Raw genomic sequence first — 23,563 nt, 5'->3', positions numbered from 1 at the left:
CGGGAGGAGTATAGGACAGTACATCACAAAGGCTGTGCAGATAGATCACATGACATGCCCCTAAAGAATATTTCATTTAAATAGATAAAAAAAAACTATTTTTGGCATCTGCCACAAAAAGGGCCTGTCAGCTCAAATCCACAATGCAATCTTTTCTTTTCAAGAGTGTTGCTGTGCACAAACGTGGTGGAAATTACTAATGAAATACAAAGAATAAAAACATACCTATTCCATTTCTCCCCCCTCTATTTCCCATTCCAAGTGCATTTTTCTTATATGCCATTCTTGGCGATCCCTCGTCTTACATTTCCTCCAAATTCGATTTGGTCAAAGATGGTCTAAACCTCAGACCAAATGCTTGGTTACGGTGTGTAGTACCAGCATTCAAATCCAAGGGGGGTAAAAAATGTCTGGCTTTCTTTAGCCCCTGGTCGTTCCAAGAAACATCTCAAAGAACGAAACTTCTCAAAGTTCCTTTGAGAAGTTTCAAAAGGATCATCTTTGATGTACAGTCCAACACCTGCACATGTTTGGATATGTACAGTACTATAGCCTTTGTTCATGCCTATATATTTATTATCTCTGTTTATATTTTGTACTTTGTGTATTTGCCACGATGCCACTAAGATTAGCACTTTGGTGATTTGTTGTATTTATTTCATAGGTACTTTGAGGTGTATCATGGATGGTTTTATTTGCTGTTCTATAACGTGACATGTACGATGTTGTTTTGAAGTGTCATTTTATTTCTGCCTCTTGGCCAGTTCCCACTTGTAATAGAGACGCAGTCTCAATATGTTTTTACTGGTTAAAAATCACACCCGTGTGAAGTGAGTGGTGCAACTCCGCGCGGGGGTCGCCGGGGGGGGGGGGACGCACAGGGTGCCGGCCCGGTTCTGGCGAGCCGCCCCGCGTCCGAAACGGTAGAGAAATGACTGAGTTACCGTGTGGGGGTCCCTCTACTGTACCCTCTACTGTACTGTACTGTACTGGCACACCTGAAATCAACATATATAGTTAATATGTGCGTGTGTGTTGGGTTGCGCACAGGTGGTGAAAAACAACCATGCTGTTTTCGTGCTCAGACGCACCCAGCCACCCACATAGCTCCGTAAGGGAGTGGTTGCACCACTAAAAAAAAAAAAAAAAGTAAAAAAAAGTTATGTCAGCACCACTATTCTAAAGCCCCCTCAGGTACATATTTAAACTATTTTAGTAGCTCTCGAGTCAAAAAAAAGTGTGGCCACCCCTGCTCTACGTCCTTCCTGGCAGGTGAAGTCAGTGGGTATAGGACAGCAGGGGACATTTGCTCTACAGGAGCTGTACAGAACACAACTCTCCAACAGGCACATTTGTAACAGATAGTTTGACAGTCTAGACAGGCACTGGCATTGGGCATTCCTTACAAACAATAATGAGTACCACAGACGAATAACAGTCTAAGTCCACACTATTGATCCATAATATATAAATGATAGATAAGGGTTCAGGACAACAAGGCCTTTTCGTGGAGGGGTCAGTCTGAAATTTGGACTTAGACTGTTTTTCGTCTGTGGTACTCAATTGTATCAAGTGTGGATGTTGTTGTTTGAGTGGCTGTTGTCATGGTAACTTACCAGGCTGCGGTACTGGTGTTGTAGCAGTTTGGAGGAGCGGCCCTGCGTGTTCAGCGAATCGAACGACTTGATCCTCAACGCGGTGGATTGACGGACACACACGCTGTCCCCGCCCACTCCTACAGGTATTTCTGTGTATACACAGCGAGAGAGAGAGAGAGAGAGAGGCGTAATTAATATCATGAATAAAACACAGTACAACTCTTGCGCATGCACACCAGTGTTGTTTTCGTCGACTAAAACTAAGACGGAAAATGTTCGTCGACTACCTTTTTTCACTGACGAAAACTAAATGGAAACTAAATGAAAACTAAGCTACGATGACTAAAACTAAGACTAAATATATTGACAATTTCGTCAACAAATAAAAACTAGACTAAAATGTTAGGGAGGGACTAGTGGACAAGAGATCCATTATAAGTAATTTACACATAGCCGATCTACAAGCTCACAACGCGTCGCGCTGCGACGCATTGTGAGCTTGTAGATCGGCTATTTTCAGCAAGTGTAAAATGTGTCATTACGACAGCATCAAAATACATTTTAGTCGACTAAATCAACTGTAGATTTAGTCGACTAAAATCTTATGACATTTAGTCGACTAAAACTAGACTAACACAAAAACATTCCAGGTGACTAAAATTAAATTAAAACTATTCAAGACACTATGACTAAAACTAAAATCAAAATTTGCTGCCAAAAACAACACTGATGCACACAACATCGTTGCGTTCTGTGCCCAGCCCCCTCTGCCCTCGAAACACCATGGAAACGGCGAGGCGCTCGCCAGTGTTGTTTTTGGCAGCAAATTTTGATTTTAGTTTTAGTCATAGTCTCTTGAATAGTTTTAATTTAGTCACATCGGAATGTGTTAGTCTAGTTTTAGTCGACTAAATGGCATAAGAATTTAGTCGACTAAATCTACAGTTGATCTAGTCGAACAAAATGTATTTGGGCGGGGACACGTAATGACAGTTTTTTCACTTGCTGAAAATAACCGATCTACAAGCCCACAACTTGTCTCGTTGCGACGCGTTGTGAGCTTGTAGATCTTCTCCTACGGAAACAACACCCACCTACTTGAGGGTCGCCTGTACCCAGAAAATGTCAAAAGTCATCAAAGTCGTCAAGGGCACAAATTGACACTAAAAAGGTTGTCAAGGTCGTCATGGGCATGGAAAAGGGACACTTCACCCTTTTTGCAACAAAAAAAAACGTATGTTAATGACGTTTAGGAGATTTAGACCACTTTGCTGGGGTCTTTTATATGTGTGTAATATGTGGTGTTAGATATTTTAGATTGTAGCACTGTCCATGATGTCACATACACTGGGCTCACTTCCTTCCTGGACTACAATTCCCAGGTGCACTGCTCCTCCTTGTGGAATGTGGATAGGGGGAGGGCCGTGTTACTGAGACAACTTGTAGTCCAGGAAGGAAGTGAGACCAGTGTCTGTGACATCATGGACACTGCTAAAATCTAAATATCTAAAAACGACATATTACACACATAAAGACCCCCATGGAAAGTGTTCTAAATCTTCTAAACGTTATTAACACATTTTCTGTCATGTGGGTGTGAATACACTCACATGGACACATGGCCTTACCTTCAGTAGCCTTGTTGAGGGCAACCAGGGAGTCCAGGACTTTGGAGAAATTTAGACCCTGAAGAAGATCGTTGACCTCAAATGGCTAGAGGTGGAGGAGAGGAGAAGATACATGTATGATATATGATATATATATGCGCGTGACATCATCATCAAACCCGGAAGTTACGCAGGAACGCCTACTGAGTGGCAAAAAACTACTTTCTGGCCTTGACAGCCCATACATCCACACAGAAAAGTCCTGTCTGATTGCATTAAACAACATTAAACAATGTTAAACTCACTTTGCCTGTTGCTTTGCCACTCGATTTTCTACTCGATGTGCCATTCACTTTAAGCATGCGCATACCCTCTATTGTGAAAGACAACCGTTGCATAATAGTACCCTTATAAATGCAAATGCATAAAAAACATTCCCACTTCCCACTCGTGTCTGGCCCAGGATTACATATAGTCTAAGCTGTCCTTCTAATCTCTCATATCTCACACACACACACACACACACACACACAGTCACACACACACACACACAGTCACACACACACTGAAAACCCTTCACTAGCCCCCTAATCACTAGCCCCCTAATCTGGTGTGCGCTACACACAGTCTTATGCATTCCCAAAGGCTTGCAGTGCTCATTTTAAAATACTGCGTCCAGGAGGCTGAACATCAAGGCGGTCTGCTGTGGCTCCCTACTCCTAGGGTGCCGAGACCGCCAGTCCAGGGGTTCCGTGGAATACTTTCATATTGGAATTTAGTTTACAAATGGCTCTTATAAATCTCATACAATTATTATCAGTATCTATCTTCTATCTATATATATCTATTAAATACACCAAGTCTCTGTCTGTGTGTAGTCCACGTAACTCGGGAACCGTTCGCCCCACCGACTTCAAATTCGACACACGCGTTCCACGTCACCACAGTGCCCGGTGTCGAGTCGGGGCGGGCCCACGGTGGTCCAGAACCGCCCCAAAAAGGCCTCTGCCCGGGCTCTAGACAAGGCCCCTGCCCCAGGGTCCATATATGGAGCTGGCCTGTTCTGACATCATTCTGACGTCTGCATAGACTCCATATTTTGGGCATGCCTGACAAAGAACTCCATATATGGGCATAAAAAGGGACACCGACGTAATATCTGGGTGGGGCATGCATTTCCAACTTGCATCGTTCCATGTAGGCCAGTGCCCAACGGGCACCGCTGTAGAGGCCCCACGGGCACCGCTCTAGTCTATAAAATGTGTATTCCACAATTCTGCAATTCCACAATTCTGCATTCTGGTGGCATGGAACTCTTTACCTATGTTTTTTGTTTATGAGGATAACTATATGAGTTTTAAGAAGAAGCTGAAGTTGTTTTTGTTCACGAGATGTGAAGGAGATGCATATGAGCTATATATCCCATTATAATGTATATTTACTTTATTATCAATGTTGAAGATTTAATTGTACTGTGGAGCTAGCTATCAAATGTAGTAGACGGATCATGAGTTGTTTTGTATTGTTGTGTTGGATGAATGTTGTATGTAAATGTATGTAATAATATGGAAGAAATGTTGTAATGACGATATGTTTAAGACCCCAGGAAGAATAGCTGCTGTGACTCACAGTAAGCTAATGGGGATCTAATAAATAAATCAAATCAAATCACATACTGTACACGGATACATTTACTGGAAGATTTATCAGCAACGCCATATTGGTCAGTGCTTTCTGGTGTAGTTTATTTAACATCCCCTCCAGACCAGCTTTCCCCCTGCTCCCAAATGCAAATCAGTATCCAAAACGGATATTCTCTCAAGTTTTCCTCGCAACAACAAATCTTGTGGAAAAATAAATGGACGTATCTATTCTACAGTATGTCTCCCCCCGTCCCCTACGTAGACAAGACAAGCAAAATGTGTGCTCTTCCTTCCTACGGGTCAGCAGATGTTGGTGGCGATGGTGAGGGGGAAATATTGATAGGTTTCTTCGGAGAACAATTAAGCAACGGACATCGGAGGCCGGAGGCCGGCACAAAACAGCAAAAAGTGAAGACTTCACAATGAGTGACTGCAACCAATACCGGTACGCCCGATATGCCAGGAGAAGTTGTCAAAAGCAGCGATGATTCTGAACCACAGCATCCAGGATGAGGATACAGATCCAAAGACAGTGAATATTTTAAGAGACTGAAATCACAAAATGAAAGAGAAAGTGAACTGCGCGTGAACCTGAGACTGACGGAACACCAATAGGCTGAGTCGGTTGCCAAAACTAAAAAGACACACACTATCACAGAAATACTCATATTACCAGCATGCAAGAAATGGTCAGAGTAATGCTAGGAACAGATGCTGTCATCAAGAAAATAAAGACCATTCCTATGACACCAGCACCATCAAACGGCACAGTGACGAGTCGACACATCATGGAATCTGTCCCGACTCCTCAGTGAGAAACTATGGCTGAAGGGGAAATTTGGATTTCAAATTGACTATTCATGTGAGGTATTTGAGTTGGAGAACCATGCTACGGGTCATGAGATACACAGTGCGTTTTTCAGATGTTTTGCTGCGTTTTTCCACCGAAAAAAAAAGGACCTGTAAGGTCCCTGCACACTGGACGCGTTTTTGGACTTTCCGAAAAATGTGTCCAGTGTGCAACCACCTTTAGTGTGTGTAACATAACATAACTGTCTTTTTCCTTAGTGTAGGGCATTCACTTCTAGTCATTTTTACTAGTTGACTAGTTGCCTAGTTTACTAGTCTATTATGTAAAAAATAAAATAAATTTAAAGAATATTTATTTATTTTTTTAATAAATATTTGTACATTGAAAAACTGTGTACATGGTGACTATAACTATAATCTACCTGATCTTGAGGCCTACAAAATCGGGGGAAATATTTAGAAAATAAACTTTTTCTTTTCCTTATCAACTAGTACCAACAAGGTCGACTAGTGGATTTACTAGTCGACTAGTAAACTAGTAAACTAGTAAACTAGTCGACTAGTTGCTTAGGGCAGGAGCATCCCTCACAACATAATAAACTGTCTTCTGCCTTCGTGTGGGGCAGGAGTATCCATAGAGTGCTATCAATGTGTTAAATGAAATTCCCAGCCTCCTATCTTTCTCCGCTCTCTCTCACATACATCATGAATGAGCTCAATAGGCAGAGGTAAAGGCCGTCAGTCAGTAGGACAGGACCTCCGCGTTGCACTGACCACAATGACAATGCCCCTTCATATTAACCCATTAACCCATTTTGACCTGAGATCAGATTCTAATAATGTCTTCTACATCCTGACAGTTTTCTGAAAAAGCTATGTTTCTAGGTCAGTGGTTCTTCGATTTTTCAAAAATAGCAGACCTACAAGCTCGTAGCGCGCCACTCGGTGGCGCGCTATGAGCTTGTAGATCTGCTATTTTTCAATTGCTAAAGCATAACATAATGCTAACACCAAAAGGGGTTCCCGCCCAAAATGGGACCCGAGGCCGATTCTAAAAAACGACTTCTAAATGAGTTTTCCAAAACGGTTTTCTGACAAACGCTTGTTAAACGAAATGGACTCACCGAGCTATTTACTAATACAAGTACTAATAAAAATAAATATAATTTGAATGTTGACACCATCATAATCTTGTAATATACAATACAATAGTAATAACCATTAGACACATTGTGAGTTTGTAGATCTGCTAAATTATTTTAATGAATAAAATGCAATGTGTTCCATCCTGGTGATTCATGACCAGAAAACCTTTGATTCTGTGGGGAACAGAAATATGAATATTTAATTATATCATGTACTACATTTAATATATATGCTTTGTTTAGCTTTTTTATTTTATTGCTTTCACAATAGCAAAGGTGTTATGGTCATGATTCACCAGGAATCTGGATGGCTTGATTCTAGGCTTAAAATAATTGATATAAATATATATTTGTAAATGGGGGAAAATGAATGGCCCATTTTTCAGTGGTGCCAGAAAACCATGCCCACTGCTATGACCTATTGACTCAATGGTTAGAATGTCAGGACTGGCGAAAGGAAACAGGGTTCAAATCCGGGGTAGAAGAGAAAAGTCTCCACATTTTGTCATACAAAGGTAGTCAAAATGGCTGATCTACAGGCTCTCAATATGACGCAATATGATCCATTTGCCCTAAAATAGGGATGCCAAGATGAAAAGTCGGTCTTTGCGTTTTATAAATATTTAACCAATGAAAAGTATTAACAAGAGCTTGTGACTAAATAATACAGTGACTACGTTGGATCTAATGGACCGTTCTCCCAGATTCTACACAGTAATGGTTTATGCCAGTGGTTTTCAACCAGTGACCCTTGAGGGGGTTCCAGCCTGGTGGTCCCCAGCTAAATGATGGAGAGTTGGTAACCAAATGGACCCTTCGCATTAGTGTAGCATGGAATGGAGTTCCTCTGCGCATAAGGGATTGTGCTACATTTCCATCTTTTAAATTCAATCTGAAAAAATGGTTGCTTGAAAACCAAAGCTGCAACCATTTATGATCTTATTTTAGGTGTATTTATTTTTGTTATGCTGTGTCCCCTATGTAATGTTATGTAAATGTATTCCACTGTTTGCCTGTCTGTTTTCCGTTTTCCGTTTCTTTGTGAGGACTGCGGATGAAAATTAGCAACTGTGCTATATCCGGTGTATTTACGTCCATGTGACGTCCATTAATATGCATTGTCCTGTCCAAATAAACAAATAAAGTAAAGTAAAGTATTAGATCTTCAACTCTTTCATTTTACGCTCTCAAGAATTAAATTATTGTTAAATCTGTATTACTTAACACATGACGGTTCTTGGGCACCCCTTTTACCCTTAGTATTAGCGGACGCCGTTTCAGCGGGTCGATGAAACTAGCATGGAGGGCGCTAATCTGCTAAACGGATCCTAGCGCTAATTTGTTATTGATCTCCTAATATAGTATTTCGCCTCATATCACCTCATCTGCGCCTTAATTCGGAGAGAGACGCCGCTAAAGATCGCGGCCATTTAATACGGGACTCTATGGAGCTTGCCTCGTCGCTCTGGAGCGGTTCGTCGTTTGTTATCGACAGTTCCAAGATGGCGGCGTCCTACACGGCAGTGTTGATTTTGGCAGCAAATTTAGATTTTAGTTTTAGTCACTTGAATAGGTTTAATTTAGTTTTAGTCACATTTTAGTCACCTGGAATGTCTTAGTCTCAGTCTCGTTTTAGTCGACTAAATATTATAAGATTTTAGTCGACTAAATCTACAGTTGATTTAGTCGAACAAAATGTATTTTGACGGGGCTATCCTTTCAATAAATTCCGACCAAATTCTGGCCTTGATGCCGTCGTAATGACTGTTTTTTTCACTTGCTGAAAATAGCCTACAAGCCTATCTACGAGCTTGTAGATCAGTACCACCTTGTACCTTGTATCTGTAGCCGTCATAGACATAGTCTGGTAAATGGTAAATGGTGCATTTATATAGTGCCTTTATCCAAGGCGCTTTACATAGATCACACACACATTCATACACCAATTGCGGCGGAAGCCATGCAAGGTACCAACCAGCACATCGGGAGCAATTTGGGGTTCAGTGTCTTGCCCAAGGACATGTAGCCAGGAGGAGCCGGGATTCGAACCGCCGACCCATGGATCATTGGACGACCTGCTCTACCTCTTGAGCCACAGCCGCCCGTACCTTGTATCTGTAGCCGTCATAGACATAGTCTACATGGGAAAGTCCCCAGAAACACAATGAATACAATACAGAACCTGGCAAAAAAGTGAACATTCTCAACATCCCGGTCAGTCGGTCACGAAGCCAGCCAGTTAGTGAGTATGCCAAACAGATACACACATCCTACATCTCATTCCTTCTCTTCTTCATCTACACTACAGCATGCTTCTCTCTCTCTCTCCTGTTCTCCTTCAATGTCCTGCTGCACAATCAATCATTTTTTTATGTCTTTATTTTTAAAGAACACGAGTGCAGGCCAGTTCACAGATCATTTAACTGCTCTGCAGTTATTACATCTGGACAAATAATAAATGCTCATGACGCAGCCAGCCAGGCAGCCAGCCACTCTGGGGTCCTTAACGTTACACTACTGCAAGCATAACCCCCCCCCCCCCCCCCCAACCCGATCCCCCGACCGTGTTAATTTCCCACGTACTGTCACTGTGGGACAGACTCTCGCCACTCTCCTTGTCACCGGGCTTCCACATGCCGAGGAACGTCGTCTGGATCAACTGAACAGTAAGTCAGGCCGGGACTGGCCTCCCGGCAGGCGACTGTGAGCAGCTGCAGCCAATCTGGTAATGGAGGTCTTGGCTCCCGTGAGCAGGCGACGCGTGGACCTAGCTAATCAACCTGATTGGAAAATCCACCGGCTGCCTGACACACTGAATTACATCGAGCCCTCCCCCATCCTTCGCCTTCAAACCCCCCCTCCCCTCTTTCCAGCTGTCCTGAAGAGACTCTCTCCTTCCTCGCAGCATTCCAGTTTTTTTTTGCATGCTCTTGCTTCTCCATCCTCCCTCTCTCATTCCTTCCTTCTTCCGTCCCCGATCATACCCAGAGATTAAAATAGGGTGCATTTTGCATCCCAAAATGCAGTTTATAGTTAAGGGACGCAATAAAACAACGACCTCTGCATCCACGGGATGCACTACTGTACTACTGTACTGTTTTTTATTATAGTTTATTTTGCTAGCTTTAGTTATAATAATCATTTCGTCTTCTGTTTTCTACATGAATATAACCACATTATAACCATATCAAATGAAATGAGTTAAATTTGTAAAAATGGCAAAATATGACTCCTAAAGTGGGACTCATAACATGTCCCTGGGACTCATCTAAAAGACCATCCCTGCATCCCGGGACTCATTACATTGAAAACCTATTTACATCACTGCATACCCCAATCTCTCCCCTTTCCAACCTTAGTTAGTTACCGTTACCGTCTCTTCTCCGCTGTCTACTCTTTTTTCCCCCTCACTCTTACAGTATCTCTCCTCTCCGTTCCTCTCCATCTCCTCACGGGTAAATGGAAAGCTCGCCTCAAAACACCGTCACCCTGGGTGTACACTAGCCAGCAGAACTGTTCAGCCTGGCATGCCTAAACATAACCTCAGTAAACTATGCTTAACCCATTTTTACCTGAGATCAGATTCTAAAAATGTCTTCTACATCCTGACAGTTTTCTGAAAAAGCTATGTTTCTATGTCAGTGGTTCTTCGATTTTTCAAAAATAGCAGACCTACAAGCTCGTAGCGCGCCACTCGGTGGCGCGCTATGAGCTTGTAGATCTATTTTTCAATAGCTAAAGCATAACTAATGCTAACACCAAAAGGGGTTCCTGCCCAAAATGGGTTGAAACAGTTAAACCTAACCTTAATTTCAGTAAAACAGTGCCAAAACCTAACCCAATTAATCAAATTAATCCCAGTAAAACTATGCCTAAACCAACCCTAAAACGTATTTCGAACCTTATTCTCAGTAAACCAATCCAAAGAATACAAGAACCGCCCCGCCCCGCCGCGCGGTCGGAGTGAGGTCGGCGGGAAAAAAACGAGGGCGAGCATGTTTTAAGGCGAGCATTGCCCCCCCCCCAAAGTGAATTCATTAAACGAAAGCCCGATGGGGAATCAGTACCAGAGCAACCACTCGAGGAGACTGCGAAGTGCCGCACCGGCAAACAACATTCGGCCAAAATGTCCTCTCAGTACAGGGTTGTGTAGCATGGAATGGCCTTCCTCTGCGTATAAGGGATTGTGCTACATTTCCCTCTTTTAAATACAATCAGAAAAAATGGTTGCTTGAAAACCAAAGCTGCAACCATTCATGATTATTTTAGGTGTATTTCTTTTTTATGCCGTGTTCCCTATGTAATGTTATGTAAATTTATTCCACTGTTTGACTGTCTGTTTTTCCGTTTTGTGTTTCTTGTGAGGACTGCGGATGAAAATTAGCAACTGTGCTATATCCGGTGTATTTACGTCCATGTGACGTCCATGAATATGCACTGTCCTGTCCAAATAAACAAATAAAGTAAAGTATTACGGATACCCTCATCGCGACCCCTTCACTGACTCCATTCTCCCCTCAGTCTCCAAAGTCTTCAGCTCTTATAAATTGTGAACCCTGGGCGTCGCAGCAACATTTGACATTGAGGGATTTTCTTATCTGTCCTTGGGCTGGGGTGTGCGCTGGAGGCTGAATGGGTCAGCTCAGCTGCATTATCACGACATCAGCATAGGTTCAAATACAGTGCAAGACCTGTGTTGAATGTCAACGTCTCTCTCACTGTCATAATGTTCTCGGGAGCAGCAAGCGGTGATGTGGATTTTTCTTTCCTATGGTTTTCTTTCCTCTCCCTCCATCCAATTAGTTCCAGCCTCTCTCCTCGTATTTTAAAAAGGCAAAGTTGCCTAGAAAACAACGCGAAAAATGTATTTGATTTATAACCCACTGGCCAGTAAATTATATGAATGAATTAGCAAAGTAGTGGTACACAGTCAATCCTCAGTGTTAATGTAACTTTGGGAGACCTTTACCATTTGGGTCCAGAGTTATATTAACAATGACGATTCAACGGTGTAGTTCTACTCACATCTCTACAGACTACGTCTGGAATTCTCAACCTTTTTAATTTCAAAGAACCCTCCATTTTTGGCCTGGGCCATGGCTCAGTGGTCCAGGCACCTTGGCTGGTAATCCAGTCTGGCATTGTGTCGCGGGTTCAACTCCTGATCCCGGTGGCCTTTACTGCATGTCTTCCCCCCATCTCTCTCCCCATTTCCTGTCAGCCTACTGTCTGTCCCTCCCTAAAATAAAGGCGAACATTAATAAAATAAAGGCGAACATTAAAAATATAAACCCTCCATTTTGATAATTAGGATCCGGACCGACCGAGCCCCAACTGTGGTACACATAGCAGCAGATATAATACAACCTCACAACGCATCACCATTTGTGACGCATTGTGAGCTTGTAGATCTGTTATTCACCAAGCACGACACCAGCACGCAGTTAAGTATAATTCAGTATAATTTTAGCCGTGGGGACATCCTAGAGTTTCTAGGTTTCTACATCCATGATGTTGAGGTCTAGTGCATGGCTACATCAACGGGCCTGATGAACATGAAAGTGGGGGAATGAATGAATTATTATTAGTAGTAGTAGTAGTATATATTATATTTCTGTACTCGATTGGGTCTTGTAAACTAAAGTGTTACCGTATTTTTTAGAAAGGTCTCCTGTGGACAGGTGGTGAAAATTTGCCTTGTGCCAACACACAATTGCATCTAGGAATTTTACTTGAAGTTGTGCACTGAGCTATGTGATTGTGATGTCAATATCAAAAAAGAGGCCTTTTATCACCTCGGAGAATCAGAATCATCTTCGTTGTCACATCACAGTTTTACAAGTAAAAAAAGTGAGTGAAAAGTTTGTATGCATGATACCGGTATAGTTCCCATCTTGTGAGAAAGGCCAGAAGAGGCTCGGTTTTAGGAGATCAAGGCAAGAAAGAAAATGTAGACGCTTGTTCCACACAAACAGCACACTCTCGTCTCTCGTAGCTAATTTACAAACAGCATAGCCATAGGTAGATTTACAGACAGCTGCGGCCATCAAAGACCAGGCCAAGCACAGCCAGCATCTTCACATGGAGACTCATTAAAAGAGTGGCAAGCTGGGAATGGGACCACTTTATTCAGTACGCGACGCCCGCCGGCTGCATAATCTGCTCTTTTCCATTGCGGTGCATGCCACGGCTTTTTCCACAGTCATGAATTAATCAATATACTACTGTGCAATGTGCATGCGTGTGCATATTATGGCCATGTGTGCGACTGTGTGGTGCGTGTTTGTGTGTGTAGTCATATCAGTTTGGTGCCTTTCACCGAGAGGGTGTGAGGGAAAGGCGTTACTCTCTAGTGTGCACAAGCAGTGCACAATACACAAACTATAGTCACACACACTCACACACACACACACACACACACACACACACACACACACACACACACACACACACACACACACACACACACACACACACACACACTTCAGTAATAAACATACAGCAATGTTTACTGCTACGACTTAATGCCAGACAAAAACACAAAACCTCTCTTTCTTGTTTCCACAACAAGTGCTCAATCTAAATTCACCTTGAACAGATATCCATGTCCCTCAAATCAAATATGATCAGTTTGAACTTTTTAATTAAAGTCAAAGACAAGTAAACATGTCCAATATATTTGAAAACAGATAGACTACAAGCTCACAATGGGTTGTGAGCTTGTAGATCGGCTATTTTTGGAAAATGATTTACTTGTAGACGGGAAGAAAGCGGTCCAAGTAACCTACAGTAGTACAGTGACTACAGTCAGAGGTACGTTGTCCAGTTTACTAAAATATATGGTTTAAGTAGCTAATTAGTTCATATTGTTTCTGTAGAACAGACCTGCATATATAATATATAAACTCACCTCCACGCAGAAAGCTCCGCAGCCTTTTAGGAACTCGCTGATGTTGTTCTGACACTCGCCGTCACTTCTGGGTTCGTGGAAAACCTACACAAGAAGAACGACACACATGCAGGTGACACACGGACGGAGGTGATGACAACAACATTGAGTCAGTGTGTGAGACTAGGGTTCAGTTCATTCACGAATCATAACATGATCCGGAGTGGGACCGGTTCTGTCTGTGCAGCCTGCCTGCTGCCCCACAGATAACAGACAGAATGAGTTCAGGTCGGACCGGTAGATGTGGAGAAAAACATGATTATTATTCCAGACGCGTTGCTGTACTGACTGACTGACAGTCTGTGTGCTGTGCACTTGTTCTCCTCCTCCCCGTCGGTCGGTCGGAACCGTCGGATTATTAGCCAGAAGGAGGAAGTGACGTCATGTTGTAGTCCGTTCCATGCGGCGTGTGTGCGTGTGTGCGTGCGCGCGTGTGTGCGTGTGTGTGTGCGTGTGTTGGCTTGAATGTAGATTTAGATTTTTCGGCACGCGACACCACAGTAACTAGCGTTACACTTTTTGTTTACAATAGGGTCCACCCTTTTCAATTCATCAGAACATGACGTACAAATAATTTATACAACACTTCCAAACCAAAAAAACAGGAAAAGGAGCTAAAGGAGGAAAAAACAACTCTGACTGATCGACCTTAATTGTAGCCTATATTCTTAATTGCCTTGCAGATTTGACGCGTGTTGCACTGCAGACCTAAATGAGGAAACGTGCCGCTAGTATCATCAGAAATGTCCTTTTAGTGCAGTGTTATAGTCTATTGCCGTGGGATTATTTCGGTTAAACCAAAGAAGAAACAGAGCAGTACTCACTACTCACACACAGCACAGGCTAAAGACAAGACGTGAAAACGAAAGTATGTAACTATAATTGGCCAGCCAATCTATAAAATATTTAGGAATGACGTCTTTCTTTCCCTGCAGCCACTGTCTCTGGGAAAGAAAGAAATTCCCATGTTGCCTATTTTATACAGACAGCAAAATTGTCTCTCATGGGACAGTTGTTTCTGTCTGTGCCTCCAGGAGGCTGTTTTAAAGAGGGTTTGTTTTGTATTTAAGAAAAAATGATCTCTCACACACACACACACACGCACAAACGCACACACACACCCCTCTGGTTGTGACCGGATATCCCATAGCCTAGCCTGCAGCCAATTTACAATGAAATGTCGATTATAATTATAATTAAGGCTAGAAGACTCGTTCTACTAATTTATCGCACAACCCAAAGCGCTCAAAGACATAATTAGACCAGAAATGCTTCTTCTTTTAAAAAAAGATTTTTTTTCTCCTTTTTTTAAATGAATGATTTCCTTTCATATTGCACACCATTATGTTGTTACTGAAGCAGAACCACAATATTGTGTCTTGTCTTACTTTGTCCAGTGTCCCGGGTCGCAGCCTCTCCAGTAGCTTGCACAGCACCACTCCATCTTTTAAGGAGGATTGGAGGAAACCCTCCGGGTCAGAGATGCTCTTCTTAGGCGATTCCAAGACCCCAAGCGTGATAAGCCAGGTAACCGTCTGCTCTGCCGAATTCATGACTGTTTCTGTTTGGTGGTGGTGATGAAGATCAACAGCAAACCGCGGGTCCCAAACTCTATACTTTTGATTATTGTCCTTTAAATAAGAAAGAAAGAAATTGGAGTGATGCGATTTCTATGGTCTTCGTTGTTACCATAACAAAAGAAAGACGCACACGTTGACTATGCAAGCAAATTAATGAAAATGGCCATGGCGCAAAAGAGGTGAAGGAATAAGAAAGGTAAAACAAACACAACCGGTTTCAATTGTGTTCTCGTTTGGCTACTGACTCTCTCTCTCTCTCTCTCTCTCTTTCTCTCGTCCGGTCCGCTGCCAATGAAGGCATGGAGCGGATGATGACATCACAGACAGCGGTTTTCTATAAGCAAAAAAAAATAAGCACCTCTGCCTGTCTGTCTGTCTGTCTGTCTCTATTTTATTTTATTTTATTTTATTTTATTTTATTTTATTTTATTTTATTTTATTTTATTTTATTTTATTTTATTTTATTTTATTTTATTTTATTTTATTTTATTTTATTTTATTTTATTTTATTTTATTTTATTTTATTTTATTTTATTTTATTTTATTTTATTTTATTTTATTTTATTTTATTTTATTTTATTTTATTTTATTTTATTTTATTTTATTTTGGTTGTTATATTTAGGTCAAATTTACAGCCTAGGGGAAATACATTGAAATACATTGAACTACATCGCCCTCTGTCGTTGGTTTTCAAACATTGCCTTGGGTTTCAGAATAAATGAACATTAATTGGCAATTTCCGCGTGTGTGTGTGTGTGTGTGTGTGTGTGTGTGTGTGTGTGTGTGTGTGTGTGTGTGTGTGTGTGTGTGTGTGTGTGTGTGTGTGTGTGTGTGTGTGTGTGTGTGTGTGTGTGTGTGTGTGTGTGTGTGTGTGTGTGTGTGTGTGTGTGTGTGCGTGCGACTGTGCATGTGAGGCTAGGTATTAGGATCTGGATTAATAATAGTCTAATGATGATGATTGTCATGTTAATGAAGGAGACAATACTGGTATATTAAATATAGGTGCTGCGAGTGTAATAATGCGATTTTATAATAATTAGTAAAAATACAGGAGTGTAATAATTGGTAGGCCTATATAGTACTGTGAATCCTGTTTTTTGTACAGGCCTGAAAACCTATTGCAAATGTAACTATATACAGTATACAGTGGTGAAAAGTGACTACGTGCATTTACTTAAGTACTGTACTTAAGTACAATTTTGAGGTATTTGTACTTTACTATTTCCAATTTCCAATACTTTTACTTCTATACATCTCGGATCTAACTATTGTACTTTTACTCCACTACATTTATTTAAAACTTTAGTTTAATACTTTAACATACATTAACCACATAAACCCTATATACATTTCGGCCTTTTGAAAATGAAAATATAGCCAATCTGCTATTTTCAAAATATTTGTATATATTTGAAAACTTGAAATGGGACATTCATTCTGCATAGTGAGTACTTTCTACTTTTGGTACTTTAAGTGCACTTTGATGCCAATACTTTTGTACTTTTACTCAAGCGTAGCCCTACATTTTGAATTCCGGACTTTTTCTTGTAACAGAGTATAGTTCTACATTGCAGTATTGATACTTTTACTTAACCCATTTTGGGCGGGAACCCCTTTTGGTGTTAGCATTATGTTATGCTTTAGCTATTGAAAAATAGCTACCGAGTAGCGCTACGTGAGCTTGTAGATCTGCTATTTTTGAAAAATCGAAGAACGACTGACATAGAAACATAGCTTTTTCAGAAAACTGTCAGGATATAGAAGACATTTTTAGAATCTGATTTCAGGTCAAAATGGGTAAAACCACTGCATATACATACATTTCTTGTGGCGGTGCTCTCCTCCTCCAGACTATAGGTTCTCTCCAGGGCAGGCAGCGCGCTGCCACCAGGCAGGAGACAACCTTGAGGTCTTCAGGCCTGGTGCGTCCAGGTATTTATTCAGCAAGGCCTTAGACCTCCTCTGCACTCCTGCCAAGTATAAGTAGCGGCCATTGTGTAACTGCGCAGTGGGCAGGTGTGAAGGGTGTGTGTGTGCATGATACAATGTCACTCCCCCCGAGGATGCACACGGAACGATACAGACTCTCTTTCATGCCAACTGCTATCAGACTATACAATGCTAATGCATAAGAACTGCCTCCCCCCAAATGGCATATGGTCCTTGGTGGTCCTGGTCTTGTGTGGTTATGTCCATTTGTGTCTGTTTTGTGTTCATCTGTTTGTCCAGTAGTTTTAGCTTTTTATGTGTCACATTATGCTGTTGTAACGCTTCAATTTCCCCTCAGGGATTAATAAAGTATATCTCATCTCATCTCATCTCATCTCATCTCACACATAGCCTACTACAGTCTACAGTCATACGGTAACGCACGCACGCGCACACACACACACACACACACACACACACACACACAGTAGCTGACCTGGCTTTTTTTTCCAACTGATTTATGTATTGGGCAGCAGGAAAGACTCTTGAGTTATATGAACGCACCACATACACAGTGATTCAGTATTCAGCCAGGGTTCCGTGTACATGCATGTCGCTATAGGTCTGAGTAGACGTTAAACCACTTGAACCCTGTATACTTCGTTGACCAGGGTACCCCGTGGCAGGGGCCAGGGCCTATATATTCTGCTTCGCCTTTTTCCCTCTGCATCAGTGGTTTTCAACCCTTTTCATATCAAGGCCCATTATTACTTGCGCAAGCAGAGCGCGCAAGTAATAGTTTTCGTCCAGGGCAATGTTTGATGCGTATGCGCCGTGCCAGCATATGACGTAATGACTACTTGTGCTTGATATGGCAGTGGTGTCAGATTACATACATGTATACATAGGGGCATTACCTTTAATCCTCCCGACACTAAAACATATCGTCATTACGTCACCATCGAAAACCAATTACACCCTGGCATTGGGCCCTTAATCCACATATTTATTACGTCATCATTGAGAGCTAGTTATACCAGTTATACCCTGACGTCATATGCTGCTACGATACATACGCATACGCAAAGTAACCACAGTATACCGCTAATCAACTTACAAATTACATACATATACATAGAGCACCTCTGTCGAGTGCCTACTTGCTTGTAGGCACTACAGTACTTGCGCGCTCTGCTTGCGCACTAGTAGGCCATTTATGGCCTACTTGGGTGCAACAAGCAAGTAGGCACTCGACAGAGTGCAGTTCTAGTTTATTCTGCATTTGAGCCACAGACCACCATTTGATGATATTTAGCCTTGCACACCCATCAAATATTTTCACATTTCCATGCTGTATTGATGTTGGTATACCATAGGAGAGATCAAAGTAACAACAATTCTTCTACATTCTCTAATTGTGTAGACATCTTGTAAATTACGTGTTTAACAATACATTTAACTCTTGAGTGTAACATTTGGTTTCATTTTACACTCGAGAGTTGTTGTCAAATGTTCACCTATTTTGACACCCATCATATAGGGATGCTACGGTTCAAGGCGAGAGTTCAGTGTTTCTGAAGATCATCCATGTTGGTAACTTGTTGGTAATGTTGGTAATTGTATGAGGAACTATAAGGCTCGACCATGCCACTTGTCAGAAGGCAGGGGGGGGAGCTGATGGAATGTGCCAATTGGGTGTGTGTGTGTGTGTGTGTGTGTGTGTGTGTGTGTGTGTGTGTGTGTGTGTGTGTGTGTGTGTGTGTGTGTGTGTGTGTGTGTGCGTGTGCGTGTGTAAGTGTGAGATGGGGTTGGTGGTTTCATCAGCCCTGTCAATTTTTCTGTTAGCTTCTCTCCCACTTCCTCATACGTCCGCAAGCACTATTTCCTCTTTTAGTAGTTGAAATGACTCTTCTTGAAGGCATTGCACGGGGCAGGCGTCCTATATATACACATAACCAAAACCCAATACAATCTACCACTTGTTTCTTTGGCGTATATTTCTCGTGCTGTACGTTGGACTTTTGGTGTGAGAGAGGTGAGTACGCGGTGAATTCGAAGCAGAAATTGGAAGCATCTCGCAGATCAAACACAGTGGGGTACAACTGTTCTCAAATCACATGAAGGTAACATTGTTGTTATGTGCCTTTGTTTCTTCCTTCCGTTGACTGAGCAAGGTGTTTGTGCATGCTTGCTGATATCCATTCAGTGCAATGCGTGCGTGTGTGCATGTGAATGCCTGTAGTATGTGTTCATATTGAGTGTGTGTTGAGTGTGTGTGTGTGTGTGTGTGTGTGAGAGAGAGAGGGAGAGATGTCGGGGGACACCAGCACTCTGGACTGGCACAGCGTGTCTACCACCAGCAGCGACCCCGCGTCTCCCACCACGGCCGGTGTCAGGGATTCTGTTGTTGTCCCCGACAAGATCATCAAAGTGTGTTTCCTTAGCAACAGCTCCATGGGCAAGAACTTCAAACTGGTCCGCTGTCAAGAGGGATGGACTGTCAAGGTAATGTCAACTCTTACTCTTCTCTGCGCAAAAAAAAACGACAACAAAATAAATATAACACGTGTCAGGTGCATTAAGTAAATAAGTAAGTAGGGTGGACTGTCTTATTGTCGCTATTGACCGAGAATGAGGACGTCCATCCCATCCATTTTTTCACTGCGCTAGACCCCTGTGAGATGGAATGTCTGAGGTAACGGTAACATGTCATTGTTTCCGACCTCCCGTTGGTCCGACCGATTACTAACACTATCGCAAACCCTAAACCTAACCTCAGTCTTAACCGGCCACGTAGGTCGGTAACCCTAACCTCAGTCTTAACCGGCCACGACTCAGTCTTAACCAGCCACATAGGTCGCTAACCCTAACCTCAGTCTTAACCGGCCACGTAGGTCGTACTAACGGGATGTCGGACTTATGGGCAGTACCCGAGGTAACAGCTATCAAGTAATTCCCAGTATCTCTGCACAACTTGCCCAATCAGTGTATACTCATACGCTGGGTTGGGTGGTGCCCGGTATCGAACCTGCGACCTTGTTGTACCTAGAAATTAGGTACAAACTACAAAAGGCCAGTGCTCTACAGACTGAGTTACCAATTTTCAGACTAAAGCTGCAGGTGTTATAAATATTAGAGTTGCACCCCTTTTGGTGGTAGCATTATGTTTTGCTTTAGCTATTGAAAAATAGCAGATCTACAAGCTCATAGCGCGCCACCGAGTGGCGCTCTATGAGCTTGTAGGTCTTCTATTTTGTCAGAACGACTGACATAGAAACATAGCTTTTTCAGAAAACTGTCAGGATGTAGAAGACATTTTTAGAATCTGATCTCAGGTCAAAATGGGTTAACAAATCCTGGCCAATGGTTTTTATTGCTGCTTTCACTACCTTATTATGCTCCCTCCTTCCTGTCATCAGCTGAGCATTTCATTTGTTTGTTTTCAGTTTGTTTCTGTGGAAGTTCACGTGCATCTCCTTGGTTTTCGGGTTATGTTTAGGGTTAAGTTGTTGTGAGTGTGAACACACCACTCTGGGGACTTCTGCTTCTGTTACAAGCTGTTTCATCATCGTGGGAGATGAGACGTCACAAATGTGTCATCCGCAAATGTGGAAGAAGATTTTTAGCTGAGTCAGAATGAGAAGTGCTGTTGTTAGCATGTGAATGAATGAAGCTGAGGCGAGGGTTAGGGTTAGGAGATATGCTAATGGAGATAGACTTTGATAGATTTGACCTTTAACCACACGTGATCTATCTGATAAAAAGGGAAAGTCCAGTGACACTTGTTGAATCCCAGCTCTGTGAATTTGTCTTGCAGCCTTGATGGAATAATATTATTATTAACCCATTTTGACATGAGATCAGATTCTAAAAATGTCTTCTAAATCCTGACAGTTTTCTGAAAAAGCTGTTTCTATGTCAGTCGTTCTTCGATTTTTCAAAAATAGCAGACCTACAAGCTCATAGCGCGGCGCTCATAGCGCGGCACAAGCTCATAGCGCGCTATGAGCTTGTAGATCTGCTATTTTTCAATAGCTAAAGCATAACATAATGCTAACACCAAAAGGGGTTCCCGCCTAAAATGGGTTAAAATGAGTAAACAGGACATGCGTAGGTAGAATTAGGTATAAATTGGTACTGGAACAATTGAAGCACGATGCATAACAAGCTGGAACTTTACATGGTTGAAAAAAATATCAGTAAAAACATTGACAGTTTATCAGCACACAATAACTTGATTTTTGCATAAACAAGAACCGGACCTTTCCTGCAGTTCTGTGTCTTTACTGTAACAGATTCCTCAACTCATTCTCTTCTATGAGGAATGGTGGATCCAGGGACACTGCACAACTAAAGGACTTGTATCCATACACTTACCCCCCGTTTGAAAATATGTTGTTCCAGGGACCCCCCCCCCAGAAGCAAAGATTTGAGTTAAAATGTTTACTCTGTAATAATATATATTCAAAGATTTGAGGCACATTTTCACGATTTTTCAAAAATAGCAGACCTACAAGTCACCGAGTGCCGCGCTATGAGCTTGTAGATCTGCTATTTTTCAATAGCTAAAGTATAACAATGCTTTAAAACACCAAAAGGGGCTCCCGCCCAAAATGGGTTAGGTAAAAGTATCAATGCAGAAATACAGTATTGGTATCAAAATGTACATTAAGTAGGCTATCAAAAGTAGAAAGTACTTGTTATGCAGAATGTCACATTTCAAGTTTTGAAATGTATAAAAATCTTTTGAAAATAGCAGATTGTCGTAGATGCGGGCTATTTTCAAATGGCCAAAATGTATATAGGGCTGAAGTGGGTAATGTATGTTTTGTAATAATATTCAAAATCTACAGTAGTAACGATAGTAACTAAAGTTTTCATAGTAGTTCCCTAACCCGATAATTGTAGTGTAAATGTACAATATTTCGATCCGAGATGCAGTGTAGAAGTAGAAGTAAAAGTGCTGGTTTTCAATTGCCGGCTCTGAGAAAAAGTTTTACAAGACCTGGGGCCCGTTTATGACATTCTACCACAACACACAAACTGCATAGTGTGCCGTGCCTATGCCTCGGCCAACGCCAAACCACAACAGAAACAAAATCTGCTCTGCTATGAAAAATCTGCTTTTTATTTTATTATATTTTTTATTTTTTGTAATTATGTATGCATGTATTTTTGTGTATGTGTATATAGATATATTTATTTATTGTATTTCCTCCAGACTGTTTTTCCGACTATCCTTGGGATTGTGGGTGGGGGGAGGGTGGGATAGGGGATTGAGTTTTATTTTTATATTTGATATGTCTGTTTAATACTTGCCCCTGGGCTACTGTTACAAAAACCTGAATAAAAGGATTTTGAAAAGTGCTGGAAATCGGAAATACTCCAAGTAAAGTACAAATATACCTCAAAATTGTACCTAAGTATTACTTGAGTAAATGTACTTAGTTACTTTCCACCACTGGCAAGAGGGGGTGGAGCGGCAAAGAAGGAAACAGGGTTAGGGTTAATGAGGTCGTAGTTGAGTGGGTGCAGTGAAGTGCCCATGAGCAAGACACTTAAAGGACCACTTCACCACTTTTCAACCTATCTTCATATAATAGGTCCTCACTAATAATCATGATAAAATGGCACGAGTTTTTTCTACTCAGTCTGTGTCTCATAGGAGGGCTGTGGGCTGTTTAGAATCCGTCTTCCAGTGACATCATCATTAGGCAGATTTATTTTTAAACAAGATTATTTTTACAAAAATGTTTAGATTTTCATTATCGTGAGAACGATGGCTTCCATTTTCGCATTGCAACTTTTCAGGACTAGAAAGCCTGCAGTTTCTATTAGCTTGGATTCCCCATCGATGATGTCACTGGAAGACGGTTTCTGAACTGCCCACAGCCCTCCTATGAGACACAGACCGAGTAGAAAAAAATTGCGCCATTTTTTCATGATTATTAGTGAGGACCTATTATATGAAGATAGGTTGAGAAGTGGTGAAGTGGTCCTTTAACTCCTAACAGCTTCTGCATGCACACACATCTGAGCAGCCATGACGGCTGGGTATAAATGCAGACGTTTACCCTCCAGCCCAGTAAATAAATAGTTCCGTTATGGACGACGGGGGGTTAAATAAGCTCACAGGGTTATGGTTGTTAGGCATAAAGAACAGAGGAACAGTTTGAATCGTTGAGCATAGAGTAGAGGGAAGTATCGTAAGGTTAATTAGTACATACCGGTAATATAATAGTCTAGACCACACTCTGCCAAGCAGTGTAGAACAGAATACATGTAGAATAAAATAGACACT

At 41.8% G+C, this 23,563-nt stretch overlaps 2 protein-coding genes across 2 annotated transcripts in view; one reads left to right on the top strand and one right to left on the bottom strand.

Annotated features, from left to right (window-relative positions):
- LOC306917681 (rho guanine nucleotide exchange factor 7-like) overlaps positions 1 to 15,535 on the bottom strand; it is a 41,930-nt gene extending 26,395 nt beyond the window's left edge. Inside the window, exons 1-4 of the mRNA XM_079495976.1 lie at positions 15,141 to 15,535; positions 13,714 to 13,797; positions 3,227 to 3,311; positions 1,617 to 1,747 (exon numbers count right to left, since the gene is read on the bottom strand). Coding sequence (XP_079352102.1) covers positions 1,617 to 1,747; positions 3,227 to 3,311; positions 13,714 to 13,797; positions 15,141 to 15,305 — 465 coding nt within the window. The 5' untranslated portion in view covers positions 15,306 to 15,535. The remainder of the gene's footprint in view (positions 1 to 1,616; positions 1,748 to 3,226; positions 3,312 to 13,713; positions 13,798 to 15,140) is intronic.
- Positions 15,536 to 19,572: 4,037 nt separating this feature from the next.
- LOC306917679 (protein-tyrosine kinase 2-beta-like) overlaps positions 19,573 to 23,563 on the top strand; it is a gene marked incomplete at its 5' end in the record, with an annotated part of 28,322 nt that continues 24,331 nt past the window's right edge. The window contains one exon of the mRNA XM_079495974.1: positions 19,573 to 19,767. Coding sequence (XP_079352100.1) covers positions 19,573 to 19,767 — 195 coding nt within the window. The remainder of the gene's footprint in view (positions 19,768 to 23,563) is intronic.

This window comes from Electrona antarctica (assembly GCF_951216825.1).
Source record: "Electrona antarctica genome assembly, chromosome: 24".
In the NCBI taxonomy this organism is placed as follows: domain Eukaryota; kingdom Metazoa; phylum Chordata; class Actinopteri; order Myctophiformes; family Myctophidae; genus Electrona; species Electrona antarctica.
This window is presented reverse-complemented; position numbering and strand designations above follow the sequence as displayed.